Source organism: Ziziphus jujuba, chromosome 1, assembly GCF_031755915.1.
Source record: "Ziziphus jujuba cultivar Dongzao chromosome 1, ASM3175591v1".
NCBI classification, from domain to species: domain Eukaryota; kingdom Viridiplantae; phylum Streptophyta; class Magnoliopsida; order Rosales; family Rhamnaceae; genus Ziziphus; species Ziziphus jujuba.
The window spans coordinates 33,704,554-33,716,106 of NC_083379.1; the positions used below are offsets into that span (position 1 = coordinate 33,704,554).

Sequence of the window (11,553 nt, forward strand, 5' to 3'; positions counted from 1 at the left end):
AAAAAAATTTAGAATATATTTTAGATGATTAAAAAATATATAACATACATATATATATATATATATATATATATATATATATATCTAGTACGGGAATCATATATTTTAAGTAATTAGAATTTAAGTATATTATCATACAATAAAAATACATATATTGTTTAAATTAATTGTGTAACATATTTTAACATAAAACCGACACAAATGAATTGATCAAGTTGATATTATTGAAATGCAAATTAAATTGACTTAATTATGAACTTAACAAAACACAAACGAATTCACACATATATAAGACGCCTCTAAAGCAAACAAGACTTAAAAAATTAAAAAATTAAAAATAAGAGTTAAAAGCTGTCAACTACGAGCCACATATGGTTAGTTCAGCCAAAACAGATAAAAGGTAAAAAGATCTTCCCGCTTATACTCAAGAGTCAAGAACCACCATTGATATCAGAGAAAAATACATAGCACTAATCACAATCTTGAAACAGCAAACAAACAAGAATATAAATCGCATTAATCCGGTTATAAAAGTAGCTTATCGCACCATTCATCTCGACTCCCGTGCATATATAATTTTTAAAGTATTCTTTCCAACATTGAAGACTAACAAAAATATTCATGAACTTAAAAAGTGAAAATCTTTCCCTAATATAACAACAACTCCATCAGTCAAAGCCTCCAAGGGCGTGACCACTGATCCACGAGGCCTATCACACTGAATATGCAATAAGTACACTTAGATCAGGAGCTTCTCAATGGCATCCTGCAGGTTACAATAGAAAAAAAAATTTCAAGTTAGGATTAAGAACCAAGAACGCACAACACGATAAAACTGTCAAAGCTTAACAAACCATAAAGCGAAGTACCTTGAGTTGTTGTATTTGGGATTTCAATTGGCTTCCCTCGTTTGTTGTAACAGAGCAGGCAATCACCGGTCTGGTGACACCACATGCCCGTCCAAGTGCTTGCTTAGATGGGACGAATACGTAGGGTACATTCTGCAGAATTAAAGAAACAGATTAACAAGATTCTAATGTCATAGTAAATTACCCATAACTTACAAGGCAAGCTCAAAACACAAAACACCCAAAAAAAAAAAAAAAAAAAAAAAAAAAAGATAGAAAATATTATAGCACATCCTTGGCATGAGAAACAGATCACCCAGAAGGAAACGGCATCAACAATTTTAAGAGCATGTTGCCAGCAATATACCATTTTAGCAATTGAATAAAATTTTAGATTCATATGTAATATATTTTTAAACAGCATAATATGACTTATTTTTCCATATGTGCATTATTAAATACTCAGAAACTGAGGTACTCAAAAGATTTAAGCAGACAATTTGTATTTCCTTTTCTATTTTGTGCTTCTTTCCCGTAAGAAAGATTTTTGATGAATAAAATCCAATAGTCTGGTATGCAGGCTTTGTTAGGATAATTAAATTAAATAAAAAAAAATCATGAAATAATTTAATATGAGTAGGAGGCATCATTTGCCTTGTCTGGCCATCAGGCAAATGCAAAGCATTATCAAATTATTTTGCCAATGCTCAACAAATCACTAAATCACAAAGCAGTTTACAGGAACAAGGCATCAGTTGGAAGAAATCCATTGCAAAACTACAAGCCAGAAAATGCTACTCCGGGAAAAAAAGAGGATGAAACAGGTTTAGGTTCAAACAGGGCCAACAGTCTACAATTTGATGAATGCCATACAATACAAGGAAACAAAAACCTTGCAACATCTTTTAGCCATAGACCAAAAGTGAAAGAAACTTAGTTTCCCTTTCCCTTTCATGCTGCAAGATCTTGACAACTAAATAATAAAATCGCCATTCACAATCTGGTTCCGCATATTGAAGATAAAAAATGTTGTTTCATCAAAATAAATTAGCAGCAAAAGTTGCAATTCATTAAAAATAAATTGTTTCATCATAACAAAAACGCAATCGTGTCAGAAGAGTGAACTTCATACCATCTAAAAGGATAAAACAGAACACGAATAACAAAACCAAACAAATAACCCAAAAAAAAAAAAAAAAGCCATGTGCATGCTTAATTTATACCAAACAATGTACAAAACACACAATGCCACAATCCAACTACAAGACAGTCAGGAACCCGAAAAAAACAAAAAAACAAAACTACCTTATCTTCGGCTAGAAGAGGAAGATGAAGAAGGATCTCAAGGGGCTCGGTGTCCGCCGCCATTACAATAAACTCGGAGATACCCCTATTCAATGTCTTAGTCGCTGAAATCAAAGAAAAAAACAATATACTCATATCATTATATAATTACATGAAAAGAGAAAATGGTTAAAAAACCCCACGCACAAATCGCACATATATATATATATATATGAGTATACCTTCATTAGCACCCTTCTTGAGCTGCTTGTAGTTGGCAGCTTGTTGAACAAGGTCCATGATTGTTATCGTTAACTGGGCATCTGCCAGAGGGTAGGCCTTCGGGTTCACAGCTTCTCCAGTCTGCAAAATTGAGCCAAATATCACAACCCTAATTAATCAACCCACAAACTCTCTGAGGAAACGAAGTAAATTGAATGCTAAACCAACAGTGAGAGAAAGAGAAAAAAGCGTACCATTTTTGGTGGCGACGATGGAACTTGGAACAGAGGAAGAGAGGGGGCTAGGGTTTTCCAACACTGAATTTAGGGTTTAACTTAAAGTGACAGAAAAAGCTTCGAGGAGGGACATTTATAGCAAACGGCGTCTGTTTTTATAGTTCTACTCTTTGGACTTTGGGTCGTTCATGGGCTGACAGACATAACTTGGCCCAGTCACGGCGGGAGCGTCTATATGCATTGCCAAATACACCGTACGCACCCCTGTAAGTACAAAATCCCCATGTTCGCTTGCCAAATTTTTAGATACCAAATGCTATAACACTATTTTAATGGGTTCAACCTCCATGGTTTTAGATTATGTTGTTTTTCAGTCGATACAAATTATCATATTATTATGTAAATTTACCACAAATCCAATTACGTGAATTTTTCTAATTTCTTTTTTCAAAACTCTCAAATATTTTTTTGAAACTTCTTTATCTAAATACTTAAAAAAATAAATAAATAAAAAAAACCACTATAGGCTGCCTAAATAAAGATCACCAATAAAAATGGATAACAAAAATCGAAAAAGGTCAGCCATTATATCTAAATCGATAGTATTATTTATTTTTTTTTCAAAAAAAGGTTTCTTCTTTATAGATTCCTTTGAAATAATGGACTTATGTTTTGTAGAAGGAAATATATTAGGAAGGCTGGATAGGATTAAAAAAGAAAGAAAAGTGGAAACGATGAAAATAATTTTTTAAAATATTAAATTTTTTTCATTTGTTGAAAATTAAAAAGTTTTATGTTTTTTGATATTATAAAATGAAAAATTGTATGTTTCCTTTTCTTTGATTTGGCATTGGAGTGGAAATTTGAGCTCAAAACTTTTATTTGAAAAAAACAATAATTTTGTCATTAGATTATCTTGTTAGATTATCTTTGATGGAATTTTTATTTATTTGTTCTATATGAAGTGAGATATGAAAGAAAAATACTATTTTCTACACCTTTGAAATTGTAGGTTGGAGTTATGTCCCCATCATTTCTTTAGTTTTGAATTTATTATAATCTCTGAAAAGACAAAAATTAAAATGCTAAACACTATGTAACCATTGGCATTGATTACAAATAAAATTATTTGACTAAAATTTTAAAAGATATTTATGGTAATTATAGTAAAAACTAACTTTATGTTTAGTTAATGTGGAATAAGAATATGGACCTGTCTACATATTTCTTACTTATTAAGATTTTTTTTTTCTTTTTTTTTCTTTCAATTAAGTAGGAAGCAATGTGTATGCATCTTTCTTCCAATAAATAGCTTATAAATCATTAATTTATACTTTTCTAATTTAATATTGTTACGGAATTGGGAGAAAAAAACAAATAGCAACAGAAACAAAAAAAGCGAAGAACAAATACACAATTTACGTGGAAACTCTTGACGGAAAAAATCACGGATAGGGAGAAGCAAATCCAATATCGAAAAATTGGTACAAAAGGTGAGCAAAATTGCGCGATAACCTAAAACCCCAATTACAGCCGAAAAACCCCAAAAGCATAAAAAAAATATATATTGTACGGAAGACACCTTAAAATTGAACAGGTCCGTACCGTGGGGGCGCTGCCCCCGCACCCCGATGGGCTCAGTGGTGGGCTACGGTCTCGGGCCTATCGGCCCAAGACCTCCGCTTCCACCACAGAGCCCCAAATTTTTTTCCAAAATTAATTTCACCAAATAGGTCGCACCGCAAGCTTTCCAGGTTGGATCAACAAGAATTCAGATAACTAACTCTAACAAATATATAATTTAAATACAAGTTTGAACAAGACAAGCATGTAAATACTGTTAGAAAAATAATATAAATTGACAAATTGGTCAACGATGAGAAGTAAACAACTGAATACGAAAAGTTGTGGTTCATTATTGCAGAGCGAGTCATTTAGACAAACCAAAAAAATAAATAAATAAATAAAACAAAGAGCATTTTTCGCTTTTTACTCGTATCATATATTTTTTTATGTGGGCCCACAAAATCCACGTGTCCAAAAACCATTTGAACGACCACGCACCTTTTGGGATATTCGTAGGGGGGAAAAAAAAAAAAAAAGTAAAAATAAAAAATGGTGTGCGTATATAATATATATATATATATATATGTATGGTATAGAAGAATTGGTTGAAGTCAAAAAAATGGTTAGGGACTTAGGAAGAAAGAAAAAGAGCTCGTCCAAGTCCAGCCTGTGGAGCTTTCAGAATTTTGCAGAGAAGGAGGAAATGGGATTCAAGTCCATGAAGATCAGACAAACTCTCTCCCATGCCGTCAGTCTCGGTCCGTACAATATATATATATATATACAGCCCAATCATCGATCATATATAACACATGTATATATATATATATACACACATTATTCATAAGGTTTGGGTAATTAATTGGGGAAGAAATGTGGGTTTTGGTTAATTGGTGGTTTTGCAGGGGTATCAGTTGCAACAGCATTGATGATTTGGAAAGCGTTAATGTGCATGACTGGGTGTGAATCTCCTGTTGTGGTTGTGCTCACTGGCAGCATGGAACCTGGCTTTTCAAGGGTCTGTCTATTAATTAATCAAGCTGAATTTATTAATTTCTTGCTCAATCAAACACACATATACTCTTCATTGATCTGCTTCTTCGATTGAACTCCAAATATTTATATGCTTGTTGAAACCAAATTCCGAATATTTGATTTCACAAAATTGCAAATACGAAATGCATGTATTGCCGCAGGGGGGATTATTTGATCTATAATGTTCGATTTGCTGCTGGTTTTTCAAGCATAATTAAGGATATAAATTCTTACATACCATTCTCATTACTAATTGTTTCATAATTATATTTTTGATGTTCGATTTTTTTTTTTTTTTTTAATTTAACTATTCGTACGTAGGGTGACCTTCTGTTCTTGCATATGAGTAAGGATCCAATCCGTGCGGGCGAAATCTTAGTGTTCATTGTAAAAGTATGTTTCTGTCCAATTATATGTTATTGATTCTTCCATTTGCTTCTTATTATTTAGTTCTGATTTTTAGTATATATATCTTACTTACTAATTACCTACCATTTTTTACAATTTGTTTTGGTTTCGTTTTTTTAATCTCTGGTGAAGCTTACTCTTATTTTTTTCATGTTGTCACAGGATCGAGAAATTCCAATTGTCCATCGAGTAATCCGCGTATGAATTCTGGAGTTATCTCATTTCTTCTTTATCCAATCAATTTTATGTCCGTCAACTATTCAATAATGGCAACTAAGACCTTTCAAATGTCTTCTATTTTATGAATATTTTCCTCACACGTTTCTTCCTGTGTAAGTATATGTATTTAAATAATGGGAATTACACAAATTAATGTTTAGCAATTTTAAAATTTAATTATAGAAGAAAAAAAAGCCATAAAAGAGGGGTAAACTCGAAACCAATTTTGATTGATAACATGTTTTTAGCTACTAGCCATAATTTATATCTCTATTTACTTCGAGTACCAAAACACCATTTGACATGCAAGCTTTTAACTTCATTGGCAGTGTAGTCTCTCTGTTGTGTTAAGGTTGGTAATAGAAGCAGCTAAGGAGGAGAGAAAATAAAATAAAATAAATCTCAGTGCTATAGATTTTTTGGTCTAAATGGATGAAATTTCCATTGCTTATTGAAACTTTCAGTCTCACTGTCTAGCTTCTTGAAATGATTAGCCAAATGTTGTAACAGTTTTTGTCAACGTACTGGTAATCTGAAGTGCTAAATCCTGATATACGTGACGCATCTATCCAATCTCCACTGTATATATGGTTGATGATCTATATTTTAATCAAGCTAGTAAAGCTCATTATGCAAGGCATAATGTTGTTTGATTTTGTTTATTATTGACAACCTTTTTCTAATTCTCTTCGGTGGTAGGTTCATGAGGAGCGTGATACTGATGAAAGTTACTTTCTCACAAAAGGTACCATCTACTTAAATCTCTATATAGTACGAAGATTTTGGTGATTTTTCCATGTTTGGTTTTAGTTATAGCTCTTACTTGTTCTAAAGCACTCACCGTCTCTTGGTCTACTAAATGTTTCAGGAGATAGTAACCACCTAGATGATAGAGCTTTGTATGCTCATGGCCAGGATTGGTTGGAACCGCAACATATCATGGGTAGAGCAGTTGGGTACGTCAGCAATAAATTACCGCTGAGAACTACAACCTGGGTGCACAACCAGGAAAATTCTTCCATATAATTTAGATCATAGTAATACAAACAGTTAAACTTTTAACATGATCATAGGAAATTTTGCTCGTTCTCCTAAATGTGTCAATATCTAAATCTGGCAGTTATCCTTCTAAACCCCAGCATGAGGTTACTAAAATCTTCCTTTGCACACTGCAGGTACTTGCCATATTTTGGTTATGTGACCATTATCATGACAGAGAAGCCTATAATCAAGGTCTGTTTCAGCAATCCTATCCTATGACACTACAATTCATAAGTTTCTTAAATTTTTTGTTTTTTGTATTTATCCTTCATTCTAAAAAACATAACAAAGTTTCTTGGAGCTACAGCACTGCTGGAAATGAAACTATCACTCGCAGCAGACGCTCATGTGTTTTGGCATTCACTTCGTTTTTTTATGTCCTCTGCAGTACATACTCTTTGGGACACTGGGATTGCTACTTATTTCCCCAAGGAATTAGAGATGCAGCTTTTAAAATTTACAGACATTTTCCTGACCCATAATAGCTGTATACGATTCATCACTGTCCTTGTATTGATGATCCTCTGTATTCTTTGTAAACCACAATGTAACCAAACTTTGAATTGCATACAAACCAAATGATATTCCAGAACCCAGGAGAACCCCACAACGTACATCCTATATGCTTTATACAAAGATATACTGAATCGAACAGGGCCTGCCATCCCGAAAGATATGGAGTTTTCAGCATTTATACTGAATCGAACAGGACCTGCCATCCTGAAAGATATGGAGTTTTCAGCATTTACTTAATGCATCAACGTATTAAATTTATTCCCAAGCATAAGTTATATATATCACAAAAAATTTTACAGATTGTGATTCCTAGATAATAAGGCAATTATAAGATATGCATTCAGGTTACGAATAAAGTCAACCTTCAACCAAAAAACACTCCTTTAATTTACTACTATTATAATCCTCCCGTCTTTTTGTGCAATTTCCTTCTTCCTCCTGCAGTCTTCAGATCAGGGAATTTTGAGCCACTATCACCAGACAAGCATTCTGCAAGAGAAGAAAACAGACCCTGAACACAAAATCCTACGCTTATTTTAGCCACTGACCATATAAAAAATTTTAAAAACCATAAATATTTGGACTGTAGATTCCAAAATGAAAAGCCAACCACATAAGTTATATGGAAAACAGAACTTGACTATGTTAGAAAATATATGCCAATCTCAAGGGCTGATGTCTATTAAATACTTGTTACCTACACATAAGATGACCATCAGAAAGCAACATTGAAAAAACCATCTTCCAAGGACAAAATTTGGTGCATTCTCACCCGCAGCAAAATTTGATTTGAGAAATCATTAATTGCTTCGCAATAAAATAGTACTGCAGTACTACCTAGCATTTGGCTGTCAGTAGATTTAAAAAATTCCATTCATCGCTTTATGACATATCAAACCAATCACTAGTCTGGCTGTGACCCATCTAATCACTCCCCTAATTGAGTTGAAGCAGTTCTAGCTCATATTGAGACCTGGTTAATCTGGTAGCAATATGAGTACCTTAAAAACTCGATGCTAGGTCGGCAAGCATAAATGAAAATCATCATCATTGCTGCCTTAGTTCTATTAGTGATATTTCACTTTCACAAACATACAATACCGCCTTAACCATTTCCTAACTGAACCTTCCTGCTCATCACTAGACATGTGACACAACCACCATATGAAAACAGCCTCCAAAAACCAGGCAATTATAGTTAGTGATGATAGGGAAAAGATATTATAAATTAATCTAGCCTTCAAAAACCAGGCAATTTCAATAGTGAGAACGAGGAAAATCTAATGAATTGCATTTGATCACAGTGTGTGCTATAACATCAACATTTTTCTTTACACAATCCAAGCTCCATAACTACAGCCACTTCAACAAATAAAAAAATCAAACAATCTAAGCTCCATAACTAGAGCCACTTCAACAAATAAAAAAACCAAACACCACATAGTAACACAAACTTAAAAACTTAGTATAAGCGTAACATTGAACACAGATATTCAAATTCTGAATATATATGTATATATAATTGACATCTTGTGAAGTTATTATATTATGTATTGCAACGCTCATAATATGTGTTAAAGGCAGATAAAGGAACAACATGACCTGTAAGATATCGCTTAAAAAAAAATCCTTAAATCAAAGCAGAAGTTTACATCATCTAAAACAAAACATAACAGGATAAATTTTGACCTCGATTTAAGTCAGTGAGCCCTCGATTCGAACTTATGCAACATGTCGCAATATGGTGTTTCACGTGTAATTCCCCACTGACGACGTTGTATCTCAATCCTACAGTTCTGTGAGAGAATACCGAAATATTCTCTCTCCAACTTATGCTCTAAGACAATGCGTTCCCTACTACCTGGTGGGTAGTCCTGCTCAAACTTGGTCGATTTGACATAGTAATCAACACCCTTTTCCGTAGAAAACTTGTACTCATAAGGATAAGATCGAGAAAATGAATATATGGGATCCGAAGACGGCAGAAAATTCAAAAGCAGAACAAGCAGCACTGGAAGCAACTGAATCAATGCCCGAACATTGAACCCAGCAGAACCATGATCACCACCTCCCCTCTGTCCCATCGGTCCCATTCCAGTTCCGAAACTGAAACCTCTGAACTGGGTCGCCGGAGCCATTCCTCCAAAGAAGAAATTCCTGAAGATCTCGTCTGCATCAATATCAGCTTCATAGTACCCATTGAACCCATGTCCACGGTTCGCTGCGCGTCTCTCGTAAACGGGCTCATCAGACCCAACAAGATCATATTTTTTCCTACTCTCTTCGTTGCTGAGACACTGAAAAGCTTTTGATACAGCTTTAAAGGCCTCCTCAGCTCCCGGAGCTTTGTTCTTATCGGGATGAACCTTCAAAGAGAGTTTTCTATATGCTTTTCTAACCTCCTCTACACTGCAACTCTTCTCTAGCCCCAAAATCTCGTAGTAATCCTTCTTCTTCTTAATCTCCCTCACAATGGAAATCTGCTCCTCCGTAAAAGTCGCTGCCGATGATGATGAAGGCCCAGTTGACGAAGTTCTATGGCGAAGCGAAGGTTGATCGGACGGCTTAGATGGAGAAGACCCTGATGATGGTCCATTGGGGGACCCATCAGCATCCTGTGCCGATTTACCGTTGGATTCTTTTTGAATCTCCGATAAGAGATCGTCGATGGGTAAAGTCGGATCGAGACGGCGAGCTTTGGAGATGAATTTGAGGGCACGAGTACGATCCCCAGCTTCCAAAGCTTCTTTCCCAATTTTCAAGCATTTCACAGCATCGTCTTTGTTGCCATCCATCTCAAAGGCTCTCAAAAAAACAAGAACCAAAACAAAACAAAAAAAAGCCCTAAAAAAATCCGAGAAAGCCCCGAAAAAAACAAAATTCGGGGGCAAAAGAAAAGAATTTGAAATTTATCAGCACCTACCCATCAGAGAAAATAATAATAACAATCTCTGAATCGAGAAGTAATTTTCTCTTCGATATTGAACGAAAAGCGAAAAAACAAAGATCGAACTTTGCGATCAGAAAAAAAAAATGAAATTGGTAAAGTAATTTTTGAGAGAGTGAACTTACGGATATGGTGGATCGGTGTAAAAATTGATTCTGGGATTTTAAGATTGATCAAATAATTTTTAGGGTTTCATCTTTTGGGGGATTTGGGGCAGACCAAAGAGAGAGAGAGGGAGAGGAGAGAGAATGAGAGAGATTTTGGGACTTTGGGGAAAACGCGAGACCCGTATTGAGTGGATTTTTAGTTCCTTTTACATGTGTTATTTTATTTTTAAGTCGCGTTTGGGACCAGGAGGTTGAAAGGTCACCGTCTTCATTTCTTTGTTGAATTTCATACTTTGAGGAGTATCAATGTTTACTAAAGTTTTGGGAATAGCCAAACACGCCTTTGTTTTTTATTTTTTTATTTTTATTTATTTTGCTCAATAGCGAAAAATATAAATACAATTTCTACTAGGATAAGTTTTTTTTTTTTTTCTTTATTCAAAGTACATATTTGTCTATTTATCAGAAAAATATTACAGATTATTATTTGTTAGAGCGAATTGGTACATAGTTAGCATTGTTATTTCTTCAATTAGATTTTTCTATAAAGTAAAATTTGAAGTATTTATTTATGGTTTTGTTTTTAAGTGTTTAATTTATAGTTTAACATAACAATTGAAAATGTGGTAGAAAATAATTATTTCCTATAATTTAGTGGGAAATATCTTTGTAGTCCTATGTGATTTCTTTTTTATGTTATTTTAGCCCTTTACCAGGAAAAGCATAATTCATAAAAAGAATAAAATATCAACTCGAATTAAAGTGCGAGTAAAGAACAAAAGATCAACTCGAATTAAAGTGAGATGGTTATTTTAATCGTGAATACTTTCACATTGGAGGAGCGCAAAATTGTGAATCGTGGTGTCCTGAGGTGACCACAATCATTCACCAAAAAATTAAAAAAAAAAAATAAAACAAAAATATTGATCACAATCTATATAATATATAAAAACAAAATAGTCAGTACACAAAATTTATCATGTATTATTATAATACTTTTTTAAATTCTGTCCAAAATTATTAATAAAAAAATTATTTTCTTTTTCCATCATTATTTATGATTCTATTAAAATATTAATTATTATCAAATAAAATAACTATTTAAAAATGTAAATTTTTTTTTT

The 11,553-nt window shown here is 33.6% G+C and overlaps 3 protein-coding genes across 7 annotated transcripts; 1 reads left to right on the forward strand and 2 right to left on the reverse strand.

Moving 5' to 3' along the window:
• Positions 1–482: 482 nt before the first annotated feature.
• LOC107404143 (uncharacterized) lies at positions 483–2,769 on the reverse strand. The gene is made up of 5 exons (XM_048481522.2): positions 2,609–2,769; positions 2,375–2,495; positions 2,154–2,257; positions 870–1,001; positions 483–766 (listed from the first exon to the last, which is right to left on the reverse strand). Exons 1-5 carry the CDS (start codon positions 2,609–2,611, stop codon positions 740–742), a joined length of 387 nt encoding a protein of 128 aa, XP_048337479.1. The 5' UTR covers positions 2,612–2,769; the 3' UTR covers positions 483–739.
• Positions 2,770–4,766: 1,997 nt separating this feature from the next.
• LOC107404146 (uncharacterized) lies at positions 4,767–7,478 on the forward strand. Of its 2 annotated transcripts, none has more exons than XR_007242059.2 (8): positions 4,767–4,914; positions 5,062–5,174; positions 5,513–5,584; positions 5,762–5,797; positions 6,518–6,563; positions 6,687–6,855; positions 6,994–7,051; positions 7,248–7,478. XR_007242059.2 is itself a non-coding variant. In XM_016011097.4 (8 exons), the coding sequence occupies exons 1-8, from the start codon at positions 4,776–4,778 to the stop codon at positions 7,296–7,298; spliced, it is 603 nt and encodes a 200-aa protein (XP_015866583.3). In that variant the 5' UTR covers positions 4,767–4,775; the 3' UTR covers positions 7,299–7,478. The 2 variants fall into 2 exon arrangements, 1 of the variants encoding a protein (XP_015866583.3); XM_016011097.4 differs by having other exon boundaries at positions 6,687–6,774.
• LOC107404145 (chaperone protein dnaJ 49) lies at positions 7,091–10,613 on the reverse strand. 4 transcript variants are annotated; one of them, XR_009639401.1, is made up of 3 exons: positions 9,065–10,612; positions 7,738–7,864; positions 7,091–7,579 (listed from the first exon to the last, which is right to left on the reverse strand). XR_009639401.1 is itself a non-coding variant. In XM_016011094.4 (3 exons), the coding sequence occupies exon 2, from the start codon at positions 10,168–10,170 to the stop codon at positions 9,076–9,078; it is 1,095 nt and encodes a 364-aa protein (XP_015866580.1). In that variant the 5' UTR covers positions 10,171–10,219; positions 10,448–10,611; the 3' UTR covers positions 7,604–7,864; positions 9,065–9,075. The 4 variants fall into 4 exon arrangements, 3 of the variants coding, with proteins under 3 accessions (XP_015866582.1, XP_015866580.1, XP_015866581.1); XM_016011094.4 differs by lacking the exon at positions 7,091–7,579 and having other exon boundaries at positions 7,604–7,864; positions 9,065–10,219; positions 10,448–10,611; XM_016011096.4 differs by lacking the exon at positions 7,738–7,864 and having other exon boundaries at positions 9,065–10,613.
• Between the last annotated feature and the right edge of the window lie 940 nt (positions 10,614–11,553).

Bases quoted from the DNA above. Each gene is read 5' to 3' on its own strand.
- LOC107404143 (XM_048481522.2), bottom strand. The intron at 1,002-2,153 runs GTAGTTTTGTTT...TTAATTCTGCAG, and splicing joins CTCTTCTAGCCGAAGATAAG to AATGTACCCTACGTATTCGT. The intron at 767-869 runs GTACTTCGCTTT...TGTAACCTGCAG, and splicing joins CCCAAATACAACAACTCAAG to GATGCCATTGAGAAGCTCCT.
- LOC107404146 (XM_016011097.4), top strand. From the start codon at position 4,776: ATGGTTAGGGACTTAGGAAGAAAGAAAAAGAGCTCGTCCAAGTCCAGC. The intron at 5,585-5,761 runs GTATGTTTCTGT...ATGTTGTCACAG, and splicing joins TCTTAGTGTTCATTGTAAAA to GATCGAGAAATTCCAATTGT. The intron at 5,798-6,517 runs GTATGAATTCTG...CTTCGGTGGTAG, and splicing joins TTGTCCATCGAGTAATCCGC to GTTCATGAGGAGCGTGATAC.
- LOC107404145 (XM_016011096.4), bottom strand. From the start codon at position 10,170: ATGGATGGCAACAAAGACGATGCTGTGAAATGCTTGAAAATTGGGAAA.